The sequence below is a fragment of the Nannospalax galili genome, unplaced genomic scaffold (assembly GCF_000622305.1).
Source record: "Nannospalax galili isolate Female #2095 unplaced genomic scaffold, S.galili_v1.0 scaffold633, whole genome shotgun sequence".
In the NCBI taxonomy this organism is placed as follows: Eukaryota; Metazoa; Chordata; class Mammalia; order Rodentia; family Spalacidae; genus Nannospalax; species Nannospalax galili.
Window position 1 is genome coordinate 6858338 of NW_008336075.1, and position 26606 is coordinate 6884943.

The following is a 26606-nucleotide window of genomic DNA, read 5'->3' on the forward strand; positions in this document are numbered from 1 at the left end:
AGTACATGAAGTTATCAGAAAAAAGTGATGGGGAGATATGGGAGGAGTTGGAGGGGAGAGGGTGGGCATGGATTTGATCAAAAGACCTTATTTATATGCATGTATGAAATTCTCAATAAATTATTTAAATAAAAATATTTTTTAAAAAAGGTTTATTTTCAATATTTTAAGTTATATATGTGTCTGACTGAGGGTATGTGCATGTGAGTGCAGGTGCCCCTAGAGATGGAGGCACTGGATCCCCTCGAGCTAGAGTTATAGGTAGTTGTGAGCCATCTGATGTGGGTGCTGGGAACCAAACTCTGATTCTCTGCAAGAGCAGTACCTGCTCTTAACCACTGAGCCTTATCTCTAGTTCTGATTCTCTGATATGTGTACAGTAACTGACTCATGGACATGAAAGAGACTTCTGCATTTTTCTTAGAAGATACCAGTTGAAGAATCAGAATATGGAAGCTCATAATATCTGCTAACTAATTCAGGAAAAAAAAAATCCACTTTTACCTTATACTTCCTCTATAACAAGGCCATCTTTTAAGAGAATGAATCCGCACATCATTCTTTCTTTAAAATGCTCTACAGGTTTTCAACTGTGCTTGCAATAAAGCCCGAATCCTTCCCTGGCAAACAAGGTCCTCTAGGATGGGGCCCTTGACTAGCTCTTCAGAACCCTTATTGGTATCATCATCTTAAGATTTACCCACCAGTTTTCATTCCATCCTCCAAATACCATCACATGCCTTTCATCTCAAAGGCCTCTGAATTAGCTGTTATTTCTGCCAGAATACTCTCTTCTTTCTACTCACTCCTTATCTCCACTGAACCATCTCTTCCAAAATCACCTTTCACCCTGTAGTCACCCATAGTAACATTATCTTGTTTTCAAAGTTCCTACCACTACTTGAAACCACATCTTTATTTGTATACTATCAATCTTCTTCAAGTGTGTGCCACTATGGTGGGAACTTGTCTATTTTTAGAACTTGTGTATTTTTAGCACACATACAAAGAATGGACATGTAGTCACCTATTGCTGAGTTAGCAGTCTCCCTGTCCCCTGTCCTGGGGGTTGAATGTAAGGACTGGTGGATGGTAGGCAAGCACTCTACCATTGAGCTATATTCCCAGTCCCTTTTTTGGCTTTTGAGACAGGGTCACACTAGGTTGCCCAGGCAGGCCACGAACTTATTATCCTCCTGTTTCAGTCTCCTAAGCAGCTCAGATTATAAGCCTGAGCCACTAGGCTGAGTTCTGAGTTACTGATTTTGATTTATAATTAAATGGAGACTACCACTTTTAAGCATGAGAAAAAGCCTGTTGAAATCTAAAATGATCATTTTAAGAGCTACTGAAAACAGTACATCTTTAAATGCTTAGTGCTGGGGAAAAGAAAAAAGTGCTGGGATTATAGGTGTAAACCACCACTCCTCAATAGGTTTTTTTTTTTTTGTGACTAATACTGCTATAAAAACTCATGTACAGGTCTTTTGTGTGAATGTATTTTCCATTCTCTTGGTTATATATATGGAGTTGACATTACAGAGTCAAATGTTAACGTTTTTGCCATCTTCAGGAACCAACAAAACCTTGGGTTCACTGGGCACCTAATCTAGCTACTTGGGAAGTTCCAGGTTAGTGAGAGACCCTGCCTCAGAAAAACAAATAAAAAACAAAAGCAATACATGTACAAATATATACACTGCTTGATTATTTTTCAAAAGTTGGGAACATAGCTCAAAACACTTAACTACTTCCTTCTGCATCAGTCTTTCAAGTGCTGGGAATATAAGCATGAGCCAACATGCTTCGCTTCTAAATACTTGAGTTTTTAAAAATTTTTATTTTTTGCTGGGTGTGGTGGCACATGCCTTTAATCTCAGCAACTGGGAGGTGGAGGCAGAGGCAGGTAGATCTCTGTGAGATTCAGGCCAGCCTGATCTACATAGTGAGTTCCAGGCCACCTGGGCTACAGGAAGGTGTCTCAGAAGGGAGGAAAAAAAAAAAAAGACTAAAATTTTTTTTTTTTTTTACATTTTTTACTGTGTGTGATACAGACAGCATGTAGATGAAGGTGCCACTGTGCGTGTCTGTCTGTCTGTGCATAGGTCAGAGGACAACTTTCCAGAGTCAGATCTCGTCCTCCACCTTATTGAGTGAGGGTCTCCCTTGTTTCTTGTGCTGCACACTCTAGGCTGGCTGGCCTGCCAGCTTCTGGGCAATTTTGTTTCTGCCTCCCACCACACTGTAGGAGTGCTGAGTGACAAATGCACGCAAATGCTTCTGGCTTTTTATGTGGGTTCTGGGGATCAAACTCAGGTCATCAGGCTTGTGTTGCTAGCACTTTTAAACACTGAGCCATCTCCTTGGTCCCATACTTGAGTTTTTAACTTGGCATACATAATACAAGGCAAGAAACTTCTAAAGCACAACTTCTAAATGCATTCCTTTCTACTCTCCACTCTAGGCCCCAGTAAGGCTGTCATGGGGCAGTACAAGAGCTACTTGGGTCTCAGAATATCTGAGTTGGAACTCTAAACTGTCTTTTGAATGAGTTACAAATGCTTTCTGCACTTTAATTTCTTTACCAACCTCAACATCTTATATCTCTCTATAAGAATTAAACATTAATGGAAACCTACTATAGCAGCTTCTTTCAGTATATACATATACAATATAAAAAGGAGTATAAATGTAGTCACCCTTTAAGAGGGGTTCAGTGGGCACAAATTAACAAATGAAAACAATGACAGGAATGGACACCCTTTTTTGCAGCTGTTGACCAGAGAGATCCCACATATCTCTGGCAATGACGATACTATTGTCATAGATATTGGTTACCCACCACAACTGAACGGTAAGACCCTATTGCTGAAGACGCTACATACCTGAGTCAAAAACAGACAAGGAGAAATCAAGCTGGTAGGCCTTGAACTACATCTCTGCTTGGCTAAGGCTTTTGCAGTGCTGGAAGATGCAATGCATGTTCCTGGCAGAGAAAGGTAATCATCAGCCTTATCCAGCTGCGAACCCTGCAAACTACAATGACAACTGGGTTGGCAAAATATGCCCACTGGTACAATTAGTGGCACAATTATTATGGGGCTAACCAATCACCTTCTAATTAGATTTAAGGTCTGCTTCACAAGATGGAGTCCATACCTGACACTGCTATTCGGGCCAAGAACCTGTGACTAGACTGGTCACAGATCATAGGAGAGTACCTAATATCATTGTGTTAAATAGACATAGTATTAAACTGACTCATATTGACTTATTATTATACCCATAGATTAGTGTGTCTTCAACTCTCACCAGAGAACGTTCTTCTTATAGTATATGGCAATTAACAAAGAGACCCACAAATAATCAACATGCAGAGAACAAAAGACTGTAGAGTGCTCAGTCCTGAATGGGACACCTAACTGCACCCTCTTCTCTGAAAGCTCAGCAATCATTGTGGAAGAGGAGTCCAGCATTGATAGATGAGAGGAAAGAGAGAATCAGTTTTCCTTTCTGGTATGATACCTGGTGGGTTGACCAGACTCCAAGAGAGAGAGACCCACACCCAAGAGAACTCAGGAAACATACACTTGATAGGCCTTTAAAAAAGGACATGAAGTCTTGGTGGGGGGTAAAGTGGGAATGGAAGGGGGTCTGACTATGATCAATATACATTATATGAAATTCTCAAGAAAAATATTTTTGAGAAATAAATGTAGCCAGGCATGGTGGTGCCTGCTTTAATCTCAGCACTCAGGAGGCGGAGGCAGAGGCAGGCAGATCTCTGTGAGTTCAAGGCCAGCTTGGTCTACATAGTGAGTTCCAGCACAGGGAGACCCTGTCTCAAAAAGACTCCCCCCCACCCAAATTCTTTCTTTAGCTCTCATTCTGCAATGACTTCAGAGTTTTCTTCAAGCTCTTATTTTTCTAGGGCCTTGCTTTCCTAATGGCTTACACATGGATCAGACATCTGTAAAACTGCCCATCCCAAGTTTGTAAAATTCTTGAAGGACGTCAGTTTGATTACTTTTGCATTGCCATGTGTAGCAAGATGTGTTTAGCATTCATTCATTCATTCACTCATTCATTCATCGAATATGTATGAAAGACCTGTTATAGTGAACTATAAATGCTCTTCTTTAATGGAGCTTACAATCTATTGAACATAGAGATGGCAAATCTGTAAACATACAAGGTAAGATAAAATGAGATGAGAAATCTAATCATATGAAAGCACAGTACAGGCCCAAATAAGAGAGCCACTCTATATTTGATCAGTATTCTTCCAAATATCATTAATGACACACAGCCTCATGGACTCTGGGGGACTAAGTGAAACATGGGGCCTTGGATTAGACCCTGGAACATTTCTGGAACACACTGAAACCTGCAGTTTAGTTGGTGGTAATGTTAATTTTAGAAGGTTTTTATAATTAAAAAAATTATTTTATGTGAGTATATTGCCTGCATGTATGTTAAGTGCACCCGTGTCATGCAATGCCCACAGAAGTCAGAGGGTGTCCAATTTCACTGAAACTGGACTTATGGATGGTTGTTGGCTGCCATGTGGGTGCCAGGAATTGAACCCAGGTCCTCTGCAAGAGCAGCCAATGCTCTTAAACTGCTAAGCCACCTCTCCAGTCCCCGAGGGTTTTTGTATGTGTGTGTGCACTTGCTTGTGTAGCAGTCAGAAGACAACCTCAAAAGTCATTCCCAAGGCAATGTCCACTTTTTAAAAATATATAAATCAATTTATATTTATTTTACCCTACTTCAGACTCAAATCTAACCAATTTTACGTGTATTACCTAATTTAACCTTCAAAACAACCAGACAGTATGATCGTTTTTAAAAAATTATTTTTTTTGGTGAATTTCATACAATATATTTTGGCCATATTTAGATCCCCTCCTATATCTGTACCCCCCCTTTCTACTCATCCCACCAATTTTTGTACTTTAACAGACACACATATATTTTATATATGCATGCCTATAGTCATGTTTGCATCTCCAAATGCCCTTCGGTGTGGGTTCATCCACCGGAGCCTGGTCAACCTACCAAGAGTCTCACCCTTAAATGAGACTGAATCTCCCCTTCCCAGTAGTCATTGGCTGTCAATTGTTCAGATAGGGTTGGGGTTTCTTTCCCCTGTCTATGCTTGGATTTTGTTTGGCTTGGGTTATGTGAGACTTGTTCATGTGGGACTCATTGCTGTGAGTTCATATGAGTAAATGACCACTGTCTGGAAAACTGTTTCCTTATGGTCATCAATCTCATCTGGCTCTTACAATCTTTCTGCTCCTCTTCTGAAATGATCCCTGAGTCTTAGCAGAAGTTTGATATAGGTGTCCTATTCAGGGATAGGCAGTTTGCAGCTTCTCTCTGAACACTGGCCAATTGCCATTCTCTGTGTTAATCACCATCTGCTGCATAAGGAATTGACTTTGCTGAGAGTTGAGAGATGTATTAATCAATGCAGGTCTGGGAAAGTTCCCAGATCTGGGAGTCCAGAAGTCCTAACAGAGATGGTGGGGGAAAGGACATGTGGGAAAGGGTGTACATCAAGGTGGGATTGGGGAAGTCCCCAGGAGAGTCCAAGGGTCCTGGCAGAGCTAAGATCACGGAGCGCAGGGAGGTGGGAGTCCTCCTAAGGGAGACTTAGTAAGGTAGGTCTGGGAAAGCTTGATCTCAGATCTTGAGGTTCACAATGGTCCTAACAAAAACAGACCCTTTTTGCCTTTTCTTTCTTTGGAGACAGGGTTTCTTACTGGCCCAGAACTTGCTAAATGGGTTGGGCTGGCTGGAGAGTGAGCCCCAGGAATCTTTTTGCTTCTCTTTCTCCAGCATTGGAACTACAAGTACAAATCAATACACCTGGATTTTTAATTTTAACAGGAGTTCTGAGGAATCAATCTCAGGCTGTCCTGTTTGCAAGGCAAGTACTGTACTGATTCTAAGGAATCAATCACATGCTGTCTGTCCCATTTGCAAGACAAGCACTATATCAATTGATTTTTCCCAACCCTAATTTTAGTTTTTATAATATTGTTAATGTCAGGTAAGACATTAACACTAGGAAAAATTAAAGTGGAGGCTGTGGGTACTCTGTACCATCCTTCTAATTGCTCAGTAAGCCTAACATTATTTCAAAAAAATTTTTTTATGAGCTGCTATAATAAATACTTAAGTAGAAATATCAAATAGGCAGTGGGATATGTACACCTGGAAATAAAGCAGTCTGAGCTCCTGCTATAAAGGAGAAATGACCAGCATATACATGACCTTTTCATTTTTTGTGTTGGTGTGAGTACATATACCCCTCCATGCACGTGTGGAGGCCATAGGTCCACATCAGGTGTCTTCCTCAACTGCTGTTGACCTTATTTTTTTGAGAAGAGGGTGTCTCACCAACCTAGAGCCCACCATTTCCACTAGGCTGACTGGCTAGCAAGCCCAGGAATCCTGTCTCTGCTCCTACCTCTCCAGCACTGGGGTTACAGACATATACCACTGTGCTCTCATTTCACATGGGTGCTGGGGATCAAGACAGGTTCTCATGCTTACACAGTAAGCACCTTGCCCCATAGGTGGCCTTTAATAATATCACAAAACTAGAAAAGATTATCTAGAGTTGTTCCAGAAAAAGTCCTAAAACAGTTTATGGGGTTGGGCAGAGAAGGGGGAACTAGCAAAAAGAACTAAAAATGTTAGAGAGGTTAGAAGACAAGAGAGTAATGCCCCTGTCCTAGTTTGCTTTCTATTGCTTTGATAAAATGCTTTGGCCAAAAGCAACTTGGGGGGCTGGAGAGATGGCTCAGTGATTAAGAACCCTGGCTGCTCTTGCAGAGGTCCAGGTTCAGTTCCCAGCACCCAACTGGTGGAAATTCGACACTGTCTTCTGCAGACCTCTGCAGACACCCAAACATGGGTGTACTTACATACAAGCAGGCAATACACTCATACACATAAAATTAAAATAATAAAACATTTTTTAAAAAAGAAACTTGGGAGGTAACGGTTAATTTCATGTTACACTTCAGAATAACAATCCATCTTTGAGGGAAGGCAAGCAGGAACTCAGTGCAGGAACTGAAACAGATACAGAGGAACAGCTTATAGCCTGCTCCTCTGGCCCATGCCCAGCCTCCTTTCTTTCACAACCCAAGACCACCTGCCCAGGGGTGGTACCACCCACAGTGGATTGGGCCCTCCCACATTACTCAACAATCAAGAAAATGCCTCACAGACATGCTCACAGGCCAATACAACAGAGGAAATTCTCTAGTTGAGGTTGCCTCTTCCCAGGTATATCATATTGACAACCGAAGCCAACCATAACAGTCTACCCCTTGTCAACCTTAACACACGAATGCATCACTTTAAACCATAACCTTTCCTTTATCTGTCCCCAAGATCTCACATTAGTGTCACTGCATAAAACACAGTAAAACTTTAGTACAATTTCCATATATGTCCTTAAAAATCCCAATGCTTTAAAAGTTCAATGTCTCTTTAAAATAATAAAAAACCTCTTAATTATGGGCCCCTGTAAAAATAAATGTTACATACTTTCTAAGAGGGAAGAACCAGGGCACAATCAGATCAAAGAAAACCCAGAATCTAAAGTGTCCAATGTCTAGGATTCACTCATGATATTCTGGGCTCCAAAGGCTTGGGCAGGTCCACTTCTCTGGCTCTGCAATGCACAGCATACAACGCTTGCCTCATAAACACAGGTCAGCTATACTCTACACCTGCTGCTGTCTTTGGTGATCATCCCATGGTACTACCATTTCCAATGTGCTACTGTCTCATATGCAACTAGGGCTACACCTTCACCAATGGCCTCCTGGCCTCTCTGCAGGGACTTCAACCCTGCCACATGGTGCCAAACCTCAGCTGCTCTCCATGACCACTTTATACCTTCAAAACCAGTACCATATGGGAGACTCCTGAATATTGCCATGTTTGGTTTCCAGCTTGAGATGTAGCTTTGGCCACCATGGACCACAGCTTCTGTGTACTGACCCTGAGGAACTACTTCCCAGATTTCACCTCAATGATGCTGGTCTCTTACTAATCACAACTGATTTTTCAGCTTCAGCTGATTAGCACCAATTGTCCCAGTCAAGCAAAGCAAAGCTTTCACTTTCAGTGGTGCTGGTCTCTTGTGAATCACAGCTGATTCTTCAGCTGTAGTCAACCAGAACCATAGATTATCACAAATGGCCCTGTTGGAGTCTTTGATGGACTCTCAAACTTCCCTCTGAAATTTCATAAGCCAAGCCTCAATCATCCACATTTCTCTCACTATTCTTATCTTTCAAGATCCCACAGAAAAGCTCTAAGCATTCAATGACTTTTCCAACCCAAAGTTCAAAATGCTTTCATAATCCTCCACAAAACAATGTGGTCAGATCATAGTAATATCCCACTCTTGGTACCATTCTGTATTACTTACTTTTCTATTGCTGTGATAAAACACTCTGACCAAAGCAACTTATAGAAGAGTTCCAGAGGGATGAGCCCATCATGACAGGGGACACATGGCAGGAGGCAGCCAGAGTAGAGCACTGAAAGCTCATATCTTTAAACACGCACAAAGATGAGAGGAGGCTGGAAGTGGGACAAGGCCATGAACTCTCAAAGCCTACCCCCAGTGACTTTCTCTAGCAAGGTCACACCTTGTAAAAGTTCTATGACCCTCCCCTCAAAGCACTACCAACTGACCAAGTGTTTAAATTTGAGGGGCACACTTTTCATTCAAACCAACACAGCTCCTAAGTGAAGAAAGTGAGCTAACTGCTGTGAATCATAATAAATTTACTGTAAACTGGTGGCCAGAGAAATGTGGAGATCACCTATGACCCAGCAAAAGCTATTTTGACAGAGGTGGCATTAATACTACTAGCTCAGGTAGTGCCTCTGTATAGATTAAATAATGCACCTCCTAAAGATACTGTCTGGTAGCTCTTGCAAAACTGACATGCAATATCAGCAAGACTATACCATCTGCTGGGTAAAGCCAGTGGCAAAAATAAAATGTGAATGCTGCCCTCTTCAATGCTGTACTCTAGTGTGGCATGCAACTCACACAATCATATTCATTCTCTTTGTATCAGAGATGAAGTCTGATTGGGCTTAAAAGACTAAGAGGATGTAGTGAGCATAGGCAAATCTTTCAAAGCAAAGAATTTTGTTATTAGTGGAAGAACAGCCAAAAGAGGAGATAAATTCAAGGGAGAGTTTCTTTTTAAATGACATATCACAAGATATTTTTGTGCTGATAAGAATATTCTAGCAGAGAAAAAACTGATGGTGTAGAAGAGATAGAATGGTCCATATGATGCTCCTAAACACAGTAAGGATGGTTCACTATAGCAACAGCAGGAAAAGGTAAGGAGAGATGCTCAAATACAGACACATCACTGAGAAGAGTACACAAAAGGTATTGATTATTTTCTCAATAAAGTAGGAAGCAAGGGCATCAACTCAGTAAAAAATGAATGGGTTGTCATAGGTTGAGAGAGGAGAAAGACTGCCTCAGCACAATGGAGAATGAACTAGGTAAGTGTGATGGAACAGCAAGCAGCAGTGAAGGCCACTTTAAACTTTGTGGCCAACACTCAACACCACTTGAACAATGTCGTGTGCATTTCACAATGGGCATCTACAGGTACACTATAAAGAGGCTGGATTTAACCAGAAGTCAACTGAGAAAGATCAAGAAATTTTAGGGTATACAAAAGGAGTTATTTTAAGTACGTATGTATAAAGAAGTGAGGACCAAGGAGGTATTCTAATAGATGGTTCAGGCCTTTAATCCCAGCATTCGGGAGGCAAAGGCAGGGAGATCTCTCTGAGTTCCAGGCCAGCTGGGGCTACAGGGAGACCCTGTCTCAAAAAGACCCCTCTCCCCCTCAAAAAAGCCAGTGAGATGGTTCAGCAAGTAAAGTACTTGTGTGTAAGCCTGACAGCCCAAGTTTGATCTCTGGAACCCATGTAACAGTGGAAGGAGAGTACTGACTCTTAAATATCATATGCTGATCTTTACACATGTGCCATGGAATGTGCACCTACAGTCAAGGCACAATATATTTTTTAATTTTAAAAAGACATTAAGACTCAAAAATATTTCACTTAGGGGCTGGAGAAATGGCTCAGTGGTTAAAAGCACTGGTTGCTGTGCCAGAGGACCCAGGTTCAGTTCCCAGCACCTACATGGTGGCTAACAACTGTTTGTAACTCTGGTTCCAGGGGTTTGACACCCTCTTCTGACCTCTGAGAGCATTATATGACACAGGTGCACTTACATGCCGGCAATACACTCATACACATAAAATACAAAATTTAAAAAGTATTCACCTAAAATGAATTTTTTAGACCTTCTTAGTGAACCTACATTCCCTGGGCTGATATTCATCACCTTTTCGATCTACTCAAAATAAACCTAGATCTGGTCTTCAAACTCTTAAGGGAGTTTACAGTGAAATACAGAATCCCTGAAGCTAAATAGCTTTGTTATGTGAAAACAATCTATTTCCAAATGATATATTATACTCTGATGCTCTGCAGAATTTCTCTTAATGCTACTTTACTAGTTCCATAAGATAAATCAAGCTAGTAATCACCATCCTGATATCAATATTTTATTAACAATGATTGCTATGTTTGTATTAAGAGCTTTATTAAAGAATATGCAACTTTTTGCAAACCTTAGCCACAAACTGATGTAGCTAAATTCTTTAAAATTAATTAAAACCAAAACAAAACTTTTTTTCAATAACAACAACAAAACAACTAGAGTTGCTGAACCTGTTTTTAAAGAGGAGGAGGTAGAAGTGTACTATGCCACTCAGAGTCTTCAGTCCCAGTCCTCAGAGAATGCTGCTCTCTGAGGCAGGCATCTTTTTCCTGCCAATATAAACACAACGCTGGCCAGCTGTCAGGAATACACTGTAAAAAGCTCACTCAAGCACCACCACCTACAGCTGAGGCCACATCTGCATCTTAGAAACACAGGTCCTTAGGTAATTAGTAATAAAAATTGTGACAACGATCTCCTCAGGAAGAACAGGAACATTTATTTTAAACTCTCATCACAAAGCCGTTTTTTTTCTTATACAAATCTTTTAAAAAAATTCCTTTCTCTTTACTAATTTTTTAAGTGCTTTCCCATTAGCACAAACAGTTCAAATGAGCTAATCAGCACTGGACAAGAATAAAAGAAATGCAGTTTAACATATTTTTCATTGACAGCAATGTGCTTCCTGTTCTAATTTCTTATTTTAATTTTCTAATTAACTTACTTTGTGTATATGTTCACATTCCATGAAGTGTGTGTGGAAGTCAGAGGACAATTTTCAACAGCTAGTTCTCGCCTTCTTCCACAGGGAACTCAGATCATCAGGCCTGGTAGCAAATGCCTTTTCTCACCCATCTTGCTGGCCCTTGTGTCCTAATTTCCATAACTCCAATATTAATGTTTCAAAGTCAAGTATTTATGTAAAAAACATTTTACATGCAAGTGCTCACAACAATTCTGAAAGCAAGATATAACTGATGCTGTGGTATAATTTATATTAAAATATAAGTAGGGCAGACAAAATGATTCTGTGGTAAAGGTGCTTGCCCTTGTAAGCCTCATGACCTGAGTTTAACCCCAGAACCCATGTAAGGGTGGAAAATAGACAGACTCCACAAAGCTGTCCTCTGACCTCTACATGTATTGTGGTACATGTGTACAGACACCATAAAAATAAAAAAACTAAAATTAAAATACAATATAGTATATAAGAAATATTGAAGAGCTACTGACACTAACATTTTATTTTTGCAAATCCCTATAACAAGCCCTAATATAAAGAACAAAATACAAGCTCATAAAACGTGGTAGTATTTTCAAACAACATTCATTCAGTGCCTAACACACTCAAAATAATGGCTTGGAAATCAATGAACTATGGTTGGAAAGGAAAAGTTGTTGAATCAAAAGTCCAAGTACCACTGTTCACACTTATCTGTTTCCCCCATCAGGAGGATGAACTAATATGGAACAACTAATTTCCCAACCTTTTCAGTGAGTGTTTGCGAATACAAAGGGTGGGAGCAGCAGCCAAAACTGAAGAATTAGCAGTCATCTACTTGAGACACCTGCCACCTCCACATACCCTGCCTCCTGAAACAGACTTTTGGACTCTATTCCTCATCTACCGTTTTGGCAAAGTGGAAAGATGAAATCATGTCATGTAGGCATACAAAAGTAATCTAGCAAGGTTAACAAATCAGAATTATTACCACATTAATCAAATATCTAGTAAATAAATATTTAGTAAATAAGAGAAATAAGCAAGCTGGAGATGTGTATCAGTGATGGAGCATACACTGCCTACTGTGTGCAAGGTCCTGGGTTTGATCCCCAGCCCTAAGGGGAGGGGGAGGATTTAGGATAATTGCATTATCCTAAAAACAAGCTATCTCACTGTCCTCCACATATATTTTGTATATTTATTTACACAGTACCTTTTACATCCTGGACAATTTTAACAATGATCTCTACTAAAGAGTTGTGCCTTTTGGTTGCCCAACACTTTACTGTATATGTGTGTATGTATGCCCAGGTGCATGCATGTAGAGGTCAGAATACAATCTCAAATGTCATTCTTCAGGTGCTGTCTATCTTGCCTATAGGCTTGGAGTTCACCTAGTATGCTAGCCAGTGAATCCCAGAGATCTACCCGTCTCTGCTTCCCCAGCTCTTAACACCATACCTGGTTTTAAAAATTGGGGTTCTGCAACTGTGACTAGTAATAATCAGATATTTAGAGATTAGAAATGCATGTGCAAACATCCAATGTCAATTGCATTGAAAAAGAATTTTTCTGTATGAAACTGTGTATTTTAATAATGAAATGGAGATCTTTTTTAAAGGTTAAAACGTCATTTAATTTATGTCTTATAGGGTTTATACTGAGTACAATATTGTATAACTGTAATAATTCAACTGTAAACCTAAAAATTTACAGCCAATTTTGAAAGAGATGCATCCTACCTCAGGAAACCGTTATTGAATATGTCAATTATGTTGTAATGATATGCTTCTTCTAAGTACGTTGTTATTAAATAAATAATTTAAAAAAATTGGGTTCTTATACTTCCAAAACAAGCACTTTACATACTAAGCTATATCCCCGAAGTCCTAAAGCCCAACACTTTATATAAACCCCCACTCCAAAAAGAATTTACTTTTGTCTGGCCTTAAACTTGCTATGTAGACTAGGCTGGCCTTGAGCTCAGGGTGTGCTCCTACCCCTGCCTCCCAAGTGCTAGAATAACAGGCATGTGCTCACACACTCAATTGCTCAAGTATGATTTGAATTAAGCTATTATATGAAAATGTTTGTATACTGACTGCTTTTAAAAATAAGGATGTACAGATAACATAAAATTAAGTATCTCTGTAAATTCACTTATATATAATTACTGTATCAAGATCAGGAAGATTAGATCATACTTAAAGACAGGTAAACACCTTTGAATTTTGTTTTTGAAGAGGGTCTCATACTTATGGCAATCTTCCTGCCTTAGCCACTCCAGAAGGCCACTAGCTTTTCTGTCTCTCAAAGATCCCTGTCTATAGCTGTTTTTGTTTTTGTTTTTGGTCTTTTTGAGACAGGGTCTCCCAGCTGTCCTGGACCTTGAAATGTATACCAGGCTGACCTCAAACTCAAAGAGATCCTCCTGCCTCTACTTCCCAAGTGTTCCCTGTCTATAAAAACACAACTGAACACAACCAACTTAATTCAAGATGCCACAATTATGTTCAAGAAAATTATCAAAGCATTAATGAGCACATGGTCATAGAGTTCTGTGCTGATGATTCCCTTTGATCAAAAGGATAGTGCCACAGCAGGGTGCTACTAGAGGGATTATTTCTTTAATGTAGGTTACTTTTCACTGAGACAAGGGCCTCAATGTTGCTTAGATTGGCATCCAACTTCTGGGCTCAAGTGATCCTTCAGCCTCAGCCTTCCAAGTAGACAGGACTTACATAGGTGCCGCCCTACGTAAGATAACCTGCAAGCAGGTGTTTCCAAATCTAGGATTAAAAAAAAATTACATTTGTGTATACATGCATGCCCAAGCATGCATGTGGAGGTCACAAGAGAACTTGGGGAAGTCAGTTTTCTTTTTTTAGCATGTTGGTTCCAAGGATCACACAGAGGCCATCAGGCTTAATGGCTGGGAAAACACTTCCCCCACCTCTTTTCTTTGTTCAAGTCTAGGATTTATGATTACTCTGCACAATAAGATGAAGAGCAGACCTGTATCAAGGACAATTTCTTTAGACTGAACTACTTCTAAATTCTTTAAAAGCTCCAGAAACATGCACTGCTGTCTTGAAAAGCTCAATAGCAAGAACAAATATTCACAACGCAGGTTATCTCTTATCCAAAGTACTTGGAACCAGAAATGTTTTGGATTTCAGAATATTTGTATATTATGTATATGCAAATATTCCATATATAGTCTGAAGATAAATTTATATACTTTCAGTCTACTTGCCTTAGACTGCAACCTGTAACACAAGGTTAGGTGTGGAATTTTCATGTCAGTTATCAAAATGTTTGCATTTTGGAGTATTTAAAACTAGGGAAGGTCAACCCTATCCTGGTATGAAATTCTAAAGCACTTATGAAACATAATTCTAGTACCATTCAGTTTTATTTATCACTCTACTGTCCTCTGCCCTTCACTGTCTCTAACTGCCAACCCAGTTTCTCCCAGAAAAACCATGATTTGGTTTTTCATTACTCAAATGAAACAGTACTGGTTATCTCAAAGTCTAAGATAAAAATGGCCACTTCTGATAAAAACTGAAGATCTTCAGTTATAATTCTTCCACATTTTTAATATTCTGCTAAGATACACAGGCGGCAGTCATTCAGTGTCTGACCTCATGATGAAAGTCTATGCGGTGAAGTTCAGCCACAGGACTTTCATGGGACAACAGAAAATCCTTACTCATTTTGGCTGTGCTGGTTAGTTCTTGTCAACTTGATGCAAACCAGAGACAACCGGGAAGACGGAAACTCAATTGAGGCATTTCTACCAGACTGTCCTGTGGGCCTATTTGTGGGGCATCTTCTTGATTGCTGGTTGATAGAAGAGGGCCCAGCCCATTGTGGGTGGTGCCATCCCTGGACAAGTGGTCCAAAGCTGTGTAAGGAAAGTAGTTGAGCCGGCCAGAGAAGTAAGCGAGTAAGCAGTGTCTTCCATGGTCTCTGTTTCAGTTCTTGCCCCGACTTTCTTCAGTGATGGACTGTGACCTGGGAGTTGTAAAACGAAATAAACCTTCTCCTCTCCAACTTGCTTTTGATCAGGTTTTATCACAGCAGTAGAAAAGCAAACTAGGACAAAAATTGGTACCAGGGAGTACTATCTTCCTGTGAAGGACCTGGTCATATTACCATAGTCCTGGGAGGACTATGGAATAATTTTGGAGCTTTGGGGTGGAAAAGCTATTGGGTGTTCATAGCTTAATGAGCTGCCTTTGGGAGCTGGGAAGACAAGAATGTGGAGTAAAATGTAGATGATGGAGGCTTGGCTTATGAAGTTTCAGAGGGAAGGGCTATTCATGTGATACACTGGATTAAGAAAAACTTTGCTCTACTGGACAAGAGATGCTCATCAGCTGAAAAATCAGCTATGATTAATGAAACCAGTATCATTTTCAGGGTTGGCACACAGAAGCTATAGTCGAGAGGGGGCCAAGGCTGTATCCCAGGCTTGAAGCTGAACTTGACAGTGTTTGAGAGTCTCCCATGCAATGCAGTTTAAAAAAAAAAAAAAATTTTTTTTTTTTTTTTTTAAAGCCAGGGTCTCTCTGTATCCCCAGCTGGCCTGGAATTCAGTATGTAGACCAGGCTGGCCTTGATCTCAGAGCGATCTGCCTGCCCCTGCCTATCAAGTGCTGGGATGAAAGGTGTGTACCACCACACCTGGCATGATACTAGTTTTGAAGGGATCATGGAAAGCAGCTGTAGGTTGGCATTGTAAACGGCCAGAGGATCATTGGTGAAGGCCTCAGTTGCAGAGAAAAACCCAGAATTGAAGGGTTCATGGGGAGAATCTGAGGCTTGGAAGAGTGAGGCCAAAGGAGGCCATTAGTGAAGGTGCAGCCTTAGCTGCAGTGGAGACCATGGACAGTGGCAAGTGTGCAGCATCAGCCTACGCCTGTAAGACAAGTTGTATATGTATGTAAGACAAGATGGCAGAGCTCAAGAAGTGGAGCTACCCAAGTTCTTTGGAGCCCAGAAGATCACTAGGTGAATCTCAGATGTCAGACACTGAGGTCCCATTGATGGACTTTAGTTTTGCTAAACTGTGCCTGTTTTTCCTTTTCAAATAAGAAAGTATTTACTTGTTTTTTTATTTTACAGAAGCCCATAGTTATAAGACTTTGGATTTTTAGAGAGAACTTGAACTTTTAAATCATTTGGATTTTTAAAGACTGTGGGACTTTAAAAAGCTGGTCTGAGTTTTATATTATGATAGTAACATGAGATTTGGACAGGAAATGAAAAGGGTGTGGCTTATACTGACATATTTGTGTGGTAAGGTGAGAAGGGGTCAATTCCATCAGTTTTGTCAACTTGACACAAACTAGAGACACCTTGGAAGAGGGAACCTCAACTGAGAAATTTCTTCCATCAGAATGGCCTGTGGGGCATGTCTCTGGGGTATCATCATGATTGCTAGTTGATGAAGGAGGGCCTAGCCCAATGTAGTGGTGCCATTCCTTGGCAGGTGGGCCTAGGCTGTGTAAGGAAATTAAGCCAGTAAGCAGTGTTTCTCCACGGTCTCTGCTTCAGTTCCTGTCCTGTCTTCCCTTGATGATGGACTATAACCTGTAAGTCATATAAACCCTTTCCTTCCACAGGTTGCTCTTGTTCAGTGTTTTTTTTTTGTTGTTTTTTTTTTGTTGTTTTTGAGACAGGTTCTCCCTGTAACCCCAGCTGGCTTGGGACTCCCTATGTAGACTAGGCTGGCCTCAAACTCACAAAGATCTACCTGTCTCTGCCTCCTAAGTGCTGGGACTAAAGGCGCACACCACTGTACCCAGCTTGGTCAGTGTTTTATCACAGCAACAAAAAAACAAATTAGGACAGTGACTCTTTGGTTTCTGTAACAGAAACGGCAGTGTTTTTAATCATATTCATACCCATTAAAACCTTTATGAATGGCGCAGAGCTTCTGTTTAAAATGTTACAATCAAGAAAAATAGTCACCATGGCCAGTACTTAGCAATTATAATCTGAGCTAACATAAAAATAACTAAGTCGGGGCTGGAGAGATAGCTCAGCAGTTAAGAACACTGGTTGTTCTTGCAGAAGACCTGGGTTTGAATCCCAGCACCTACCCACATGGTAGCTAACAACTGCCCATAACTCCAGTCCCAGTGGATCCGACAGCCTATTCTGACCTCCACGGGCATTGCATGACATGGGTGTACTTACCTACATGCGGGCAATACACGCATACACATAAAATAAAAATAAATAAAAATTAAAAACAAAGTGGACCATACATCAGTGTCTTAAAATTACTTTTTCTTCTTTCTTTAAATTTTATATGTATGAGAGCTGGGCATAGTGGTGCATGCCTTTAGTCCCAGCACTCAGGAAGCAGAGGCAGGCGAATCTCTCTGAGATTGAGGTCAACCTGGTCTATATAGTAAGTTTCAGGCCAGCTGTGGTTAGATAGGGAGACCCTGTTTCAAAAAGACCATTTTTTTTTTTCATGTGCATGAATGTTTTCCCTGTGTGTTCCTAAGTGCACCACATGCCCATTCCATACCTAATGCCCATGGAGTACAGTAAACAGCATCAGATAACTAGAGTTATGAATGGTTGTTAGCCACTGTGTGGATGCTGTGAACCCAACCCAGGTTCTCTGTGAGAACAACCATTGCTCTAACTGTTGAGTCATCTCTCCAGCTCCCATTTAGTGCCTTTTTAAAGCATACTTAATGATAACTGGCTTAAAGGTCAATAGCTGAGGTATCTAAGGTATGAGTCTGCTCACATACAGGATATGCTAATACTTTATACCCTGAATTTTTGTGATTTTCATACAATATAATTTGATGGTATTTAGTTCCCCTCCCTTATCTACAAAAATATGGAATGCTTCATCCTTGCACAGGGACCATGCTAATCTTTGTATTCTTCTGATTTAGTATATGTGCTGCTGAAGTGAGCACAAGATATGCTAATACTTTGAGCATCCATTCTATATCTAAATTAACTTTAGACAACAATCTCCTTACATAATGATAAACTCAGGCTAAAACCTGCCCACAAATTTCATGCTCTAAATATTTTTGGTTCTACAAGCCATATTACATTTACAACCAACAGTCCAACATTAAAGCCCTCTGAAGTCTTTATCGTTGCCAAGCAGAGAAGACTTACATGATGAAACTGACCTCAAAGGGAAGCAGGATGAGTTAAATGGATTGAGTTATTTATAATGAAAGCTTCATTATCTCAAAGTATCATAAATTCTCAATATAAACGATCATCAAATGTCTACTTACATAGTTTGAAGGTTCAGAAATTTTTCTAAACTTTGAAGTAATTGTAAAAGAGAGGAAATACTTTCCTCAATCATGACCCACCAGAAATGTATTTTTCCAGCTCATTTCCCTCTAATGGATCAAATAGAAGAGCTTGAATAACTACACTGTGAATTTTAAAAAGGACCAAAAGTAGAAATATATATTCAATCCATTTCAAAATGGTAAGATTTTTACTTTAGAATTTTATTTTAAAGGTTGTACAAGGCCAGATTTATGAGGCTGTTGCAAGCCTGGGTGATTTGTCAGGGTTTTCAATGAGAAAGAAAAGAGTTAATGTAAAAAGAAAGATGTATAAACATTTGGTATAACCATTTGGAGTAATATAACTTGAATAGTATCATCAAATGTATCTCTCTACATGAATCATACTGTTATTGTGATTTCTAGCCCTGTGGTAACAAAATATTTATTAAAAAGTAAGTGTGGGGCTGGAGAGATGGCTTAGCGGTTAAGAACACTGTTCTTGTAGAAGGCCTGGGTTCAAATCCCAGCACCCACATGGCAGCTAACAACTGTCCATAACTCCAGTTCCAGGGGCTCCAATAGCCTCTTCTGGCCTCCGTGGGCACTGCACGACATGGGTGCACTTACCTACATGCAGGCAATACACTCATACACATAAAATAAAAATAAATAAAATATTTAAAAAGTAAAAGTGTATTAAATTTTTATTAATTAAAACATCAGGCACTTAGCCAATTAGGCACAGATCACTTTAGAAATTAAAATAGTGTATCAGAACAGTACTGCCATAATATCACAAAGGGCAGACACATCATGACTGAACATGCTTCCTTTTGGGTGTGTTTTGTGTCTTATTGTTTAAGTCTCAATCTATTTAGATGGCATGTGGTAGGATGACAACAGGGAGTTTGTCACAAACAGAAAACTCCTAAGAGATATTTTGGGTGATGTGCTAAAATGCTAAAATCACAAAACCCTTCCACGGTCCCAGAGGTAGGCATGCCCTTTCATCACAGCAACATTTGTCACTGTCAGTGATGGCTAATAACTTCTTCAGATCCTCTGTCCTTCCACAGAAATCAGTCACAAATTCTCATGAGTACTCATAACTCGGCATAAAATAAATTTTCCCAAATACTGCTAAAGTAACCCATCCTTTATAAACACTTGAAAACAGATCATCAACTTGGAAGATAAGAGTTCCAAGGCCTGAAAGATTTAACAACTTATATCTCAGTCATGGCTGCACGGCCAGAAAAATGACCGTCATGATGGGCTCCTGCATTCTTCACATTGTGCTCGTGTACAAGGTCAGTGTAGTTTCTATGTGCAGTCTGGGGTGGGGGCAAGGCCCTTGTGTTCCACTGGTTTCCACCACGTTGGCAGCGATCACTGGTAGCAGAAAGCCTGGATGGTTGAGGAGTGGGGAGTACAGTTAGTTAACAAGAGCAAGAGAACATGGGTGTGTAAAGGAAAGGGCAATGTGACCAGCATGCACCGCGTTTCAAAGCTACCATGCAATGAGAATATTCACTAGCAAAAAGGAGACTCCATAAAGTTATATGTTACAGGTAATGAAAAATGTTGTAAGGAAATACGTGCAATCAGAATCAGTTTAGGGAATTACTGAAGGAAGTTCACAGACAGCAAACACTCTATCTGTCCCTGATGTTACTGGGAAATGTTTGGGTCTCTAATGAAAAAAAAAATTCTAAACAGAACTTAATTCATATATTTGAAAGAAAAATTTTACTAAAGAACAAAAACATATATGGAAGGGGAAATTGTGAAAATGATCTCCTAAATTAAATGATTTCAATAAAGTAAAATCCAGGAAACAAAATTCAAAGAGCATTAAAAAAAAAACTTTCCCCCTCAGACACCAAGTGATTCTATATCAGTGTCCAAATTAACAATGAGGATTGAGCCTTCTGAAATCAGAGTTCTTAGGAGATGCTCAAAATAAAATCCAACAGGTACAGATAAAGCGAGGAGCTTCGAAGTCTCCATCACAAATGGTTTAAATAAGCATGCTAGGTGCCCTTCCATCACACTGCTAGAGAACTAGAACAGTAAACATGCACACATGCAGTTTCTGATTTGAAGTGATTGGAATCCTCCAGTAGAAAGAAAACATCTGACAAGGTTCAGTAAATCAAACTTCTGTAATATGGCAACAACGGTAGCACATACTTCACATAACCAAAAGATTACTCCAAATGTAAAAGATGATTAAAAATCAGATTTTAAAACTCATTTTTCAAGTACAACCAAAATATTTGTTTAATTTTCAATCTTTTTTTTCATCGGGGAATTGAAATAAAACTTTTCAAAACAAATATGGAAGGTGTTTTTAATTTTTTGAGACAGGATCTTCAGTAGCCCAGTTGACCTGGAACTCATTACATAGATCAGGTTGGCCCCAATCTCAGAGATCTACCTGTTTCTGCCTCCTAAGTGCTGGGATCAAAGGCATGCACTATTATACCCAGTGTTGTTGATTATACCATCATTTTATTTCTTTTCATTGAAATACAACTTGTTTATCAGATCTAACCAATAAAATTTATGACCCTTAGCTGAGGGTCCCTAAAAATTTTAAAATTGGGGCTGGAGAGATGGCTCAATGGGTAAGAGCGCTGACTGCTCTTGCAGAGGACCCAGGTTCAAGTCCCAGCACCCACATGGCAGCTACAAACTGTCCTTAACTCTAGTTCCAGGGGAATCCGAAGCTCTCTTCTGACCTCCGCGGCATTGCACAACATGGGTGCACTCACATACATGCAGGCAATACACTCGGGAGGCAGAGGCAGGTAGATCTCTGTGAGTTTAAGGCCAGCCTGGTCTACATAGTGAATCCCAGGACACCTGGGGCTACAAGGAGACCCTGTCTCAAAAAGACAAAAAAAAAAATTAAAAATTAAATTAGGCTTATAGATGTAAGGTTTTCGAAGTTCTATTTCTTTCTGTTTTCTGTTTTTGTGACAGGGTCTCACTATGTAGCCCCAGGCTGATGTGAAACTTGTGATCCATCTGCACCTGCCTCCCAAGCACTGGGGCTTACAGGTATGTTTTCTTTGAGACAAGGTCTTAAATGTTGCTCAGGCTGGACTTAAATCCCTGGATTCAGAAGATCCAGCCTCAGCCTCTCAAGTCATTGTCATTTGGCTTGTTGTTGTTTATAACAACTTAAATATTTAAAGATATATAAAAAATTTCTCAAAGGTGATACTTTAATAGATTCTAAGTTACTAACAAATAAAATAATTCACATCATTCACCTAATTAGTGGTTTCATTGAAAAGATGCCAGGAAAAAAAAAAAAAGTTGAAGACCTGAACAGGGAGCAGGTTTAAATTAAATTGTCACAAATTATCTGCCAGAATAATCTGTTCTATTATTCCGCCCTGCTCACCCTAGCCATCAGTTTCCAAATTTTATTACCACTTTCTAAAGGAGGATTGCTTTATATCTTTGAAATCTAAGCATGCAGAAACAAAGAATGAAAGGGAGAATGCATTTTAAATTAAGGCTGGAGAACCATTAATTAGCTCTATGATGTGTCAGCTGCATATTCATTCTCAATCCCCGCTGACATATGCTGAGGATCATCAGGTTTTAAGGGTCATGACTTCAGCAAAGGAGGTCTCAGCACAATCACATAAGAGAAGGACATACAGTTCCAAGTTTTCCCTATTTTTCTTGACACTCAAATTCAATACTCTCTCTAAAGACTGCATCAAAGGAACTGATAGTGCCTAACAAATCAAGTTAAACAGATTTAAATATGTACTCATTAAAATGAAATTCAATAAAGACTTAGTGCCATAATACAGGATGTAAAGTAACCAGACTCTCATTAGGTATGATCAAGACTCGCATATACTAAGACAGTTGTTTTGCAGATGAAGTCTCATTACTCTTTTTCTGTGCCAATAGGCTTCAGTGGTAACATAAGGAGATGGGGGCATAGCTGCTTAGTGGCTGTGTTTTTAGTGAGAAATTAAAACTTTAATGGTTAAATAAAGAATAAAAATTGACATTTGGAGGCCTCATTTGTTAAATTTTTGGTGTGTATATCTGGGTACACACCTAAAGAACCCTCACCACATTCCCAAGCAAAAAGAAAACAATTTAAAAGGACAAAATGAAGGAGGAAATGCCCTCAGATTTAATTGCAAGTTATTTGGAACTGAAATAAAATACACCCAACTATCACAAGCAAAGCGTCCTGTAGTTAGTTAAGCTGACAATACCAGTGGAAGAATTTTGCATAGCAAAGACCAGAAATAATCACCAACCACTGTTGACCCACCACCATGAAGGAAGAATTGGCTGCACAGAAAGCTGACCAAAACCTTGAGATCACCATAGAAACTCATTAGATTTCAGGTATTAAACAAACTAAGAGCAAGAGAAAAAGAGAAAAATCCCATGAATCATCCAAGTACATTCAATAAATAGAAAACAAAACTTAAACAGATATACCCAACATGACCATTCAATCTAAATAATCTCCAAGGAACCCCTCCCCAAGCCACATAGCTACCTAGAAAAGGATAAACCCAACTGATTAAACCCAACAAGCCACAAAGTATCCATATTTGTGTATTTGTCCTTTAAATAAGTATCTTTACTCTAGGCAGATTATTTCTCAAGCTCTCAAACCTGGAGTAGTTCACATTTATTTTTTTTAGATTTTAATCTTGTTTCTTTCTTAGGCTTATATTCAGTCTTTAATGAAGAAAATGTATCAAATGTATCCAAAGTATTAACATCACACTGTACTAAGTAACATGTAGCAAACATTTTCCTTATGACTCTAGGAAGAGTTCTACTGATTAGCAAGGACCTCTTTGTCAACAGAAAACCACCTGTCACTCCCAGACCACGCTGATCAAGAGAAAGCCAGCTGTCTCATGTTCTGCATGTGGACAGCCATCTAATTACTCCCTTCTTCATCTACATACTTTATCTCTGCCATCCCTCTGACTGCTTAGTATGCTCTTTTTCAGCTCACAAATATGAATAATTTGTTTTCAATCATATTTAAAGTACTTTAAGATTATAGCTTAAATTTTAGAATAAAATTAAGCAAGCAATATTTTGGTTTAAGAAGTTAACAAACCATTTTCTGTCATGATAGTTTGTTGCAGAACTCTGTGGAAGATTCTCTATCTCCACTAGCACAGGACCAGAGGATGAGGAAGGAATCACAGGCACAGGAGACCTCACACCCCAAGCCTTTGGACAAAAAGTATAAAAATCATCCAATTTTCTTATATATAAGGTCAAATGCCAATAAATAGAAATACTAACATAATTACAACAAAACACTAACACCTAGAAACAGAATATTAAAATGGAATGCCATATATATGTATCTATATCTATATATTGAACAAATGTGATGTAAATGTTTGAATTTTATATACTACTTTAGATAGATAATAACTGAACATTCACAACTGAGTCCTCCAGATTTATAGCGACAGAAAATGTTCTATAGATCATCTTTTCTACTTAACAACATCTTAGTCAAACACGAAGGGGGTTAGACATTTCTGAGCCACTTAAGTGATAAGGAAAAGAAAATGCACTAAAGTTATACAAGGCTACACACTACCAAGAAATCCAATTAATACCACTATAGTTTACTATAATTAACTTAAGAGTCCTAGTATTTTAGAAACTTAATGTTTGTCTTACCTGTTGGGAGTCATTACTTTGTGTTGAAACACTATGAACACTGTAATGAAAGGGGAAAAAAATCTATTAAAAATCTTCATATAAAACTCCAGGCTTTACTTTGTAAAATTATACATACACTACTAAAAGCAGCAACCAAAGATAGCAACATTTTCTTTCCAATGTGAGATGAAATTGAATCCATGTCATCAGGCTTGGTGGCAGGCACCTTTACCCACTGACTTATCTCACCAGTCCACACTTTAAAAAAGAGCCATGTTGTTCTTCCCAGAACACAGTATGCTAAAAAATCTCACCAAGCCTGGTTGGAGCAGATATCTGTCTCAATGAGTCTTTTTTTTTTTTTTTTTTTTAACTGACCATTTATTTTAACTGGAAATAACTTTAGTAGTGACAAAAAAAGGATGAATACAAACTTGAGAAAAACATCACTCATAATAAGCCAATCACAGCTTCCTGCTTTAATACTTTGAAATGTAGAAAACATTGCTTTTCTCATAATTACAATCCTTCCTTTCATGAGTATGAAGGAATTAAAGAATTAGTTATTGCTGACCTAGACTTAGTTTCTCAAACGATCAGGAGAGCAAGGTCTCTCCACTTCATTTGTTAAATAATTAAAAAGTAGAAAAGTAGGATTGGGGATGCAGTCTATTGGTAGAATGCTTGTCTAGTTATGTATGAGGCCCTGGGCTTGATTCTTAGTATCACCACCAAGAAAGAACAAAGGCGCTTGGTATTCAAACTTACTTTCTGATCAGAAATGTATATTCAGAGCATCTTAGAGAAGGACTTTTTTTTTTAAAGGATCACACATAATAACTGATGGTCCTTTTTGTTCTTATACAGTCTCTATTTAATTTCTTTCCTCTTTCCTTTTCCTCTTTCCTGTCCCCAAGATTGCCACTAACTCTACAGAACAAAGTCTCAGTACCCAAGTACAGTGGCATGTGCCTGTAGTTAAACCATTCAGTGGGAAGGCATCTAAGGTAGAAACATCTCTTGAGCCCAGGGCACAGGGCAGTCTGTGCAACAAAGCAAGACCCAGTTTTATTGAGAAAAAGAAAACAAATTGCACTACTAACCCAAACATCAATTACCCTTTTAAAATGCCACCTCTTCTTAACGTACTCTGTTATTAGTTCAGGCTCAGAAGGAGACAAAATGTTATAAGGAAGAAGACTGACATCAACAGTTTACAAACCTGTTACTCAAATAGACATTTTACAAAACAGCAGAGTACAGGTCAAGAAACTTTTTGGTCAAATAGCTATACCTTTTAAAAAGAGCACTGTTCTCCATGGTCCACTGGAGCAAAACTGTTCATACAAACAGAACTGCAAGGGCAAGACTGAAAGGGCATATGTGCCAGTCCAAGTTCAGGTTCTCCCAAGCACGGTATGAGAGGCAAGTGCTCGATATCCTTCAGGAGAATTGGGGCTCCCTCACTCTTTTCATTTTTGAAAGCCTATTTTTTAAGATTTTTATTTGTGTGTGTTTGTGTGTGTGTGTACGCATATGTGTGCATGTGAGTGCAAGTGGAGGTCAGGAGTCAGATCCCCTAAAGCTAGAGTTACATGTAGCTGTGAGCTGCCCAACATGGGAACCAAACTTAGGTCCTCTGCAAGAACAGTATGCCCTTGAAAGTACAGCCCCTGAATGCCTATTCTTAGAGAATAAAAAAAGCAAAAGGGTATCATTACTTCAAGAGTCCTGTTTCTGTTCTGTTTCCAGAGTCAAAATAACATTTAGCCACTAAAGTGCAACCAACTTTAATTCTAGGAAAAAGACTCTGTATTCTGACCAGAATTGTGCATTTCAGAACATCTTAAAGAGGAAATTTCTGCAAACAGAAATTTTAATTTTTCAACATCATGTCACTGCTTAAATATTTTGTTTATATTTCTACTATCTTCACTACATACTCAAGTTCAAATGGAACATCTCCTTTTCAGGAAAGAAAGACATAATCTACTAAATCAACAAAATACTTTTAAAAGTACAGAATGCTTTTAGTATTTCTTTACCATTTTCCTTAAAAGCATAGCTTCTAAATAATTCAAAGGAAAGTCCACAGGCCAGAAAGGCACAAAATTTGCTTTTTATCCAAGTTTTTACAATAGAAACCTTCACTTCTATTCAGTTTAATTTTTTTTTTTTTTTGGTCTTTTTGAGACAGGGTCTCCCTGTAGCTCCAGCTGTCCTGGAACTCGCTATGTAGACCAGGATGGTCTTGAACTCAGAGATCTGCCTGCCTCTGCCTCCTGAGTGCTGGGATTAGGGATTA

The 26606-nt window shown here is 39.2% G+C and overlaps 1 protein-coding gene and 1 pseudogene across 5 annotated transcripts in view; both read right to left on the reverse strand.

Moving 5' to 3' along the window:
• Positions 1-26606, reverse strand: part of Epb41l5 (erythrocyte membrane protein band 4.1 like 5) — a 142723-nt gene that overhangs the window by 58161 nt on the left and 57956 nt on the right. For 4 of the 5 annotated variants that reach the window (XM_029562404.1, XM_017797571.2, XM_008830872.3 and 1 more), the window contains exons 15-16: positions 24320-24359; positions 23739-23854 (exon numbers count right to left, since the gene is read on the reverse strand). In XM_029562404.1, coding sequence (XP_029418264.1) covers positions 23739-23854; positions 24320-24359 — 156 coding nt within the window. Of the gene's footprint in view, positions 1-19285; positions 20018-23738; positions 23855-24319; positions 24360-26606 lie in introns of those variants that run through there. The other variant, XM_017797572.2, reaches the window with a different exon arrangement.
• Positions 18181-18268, reverse strand: LOC115069988 (annotated as a pseudogene).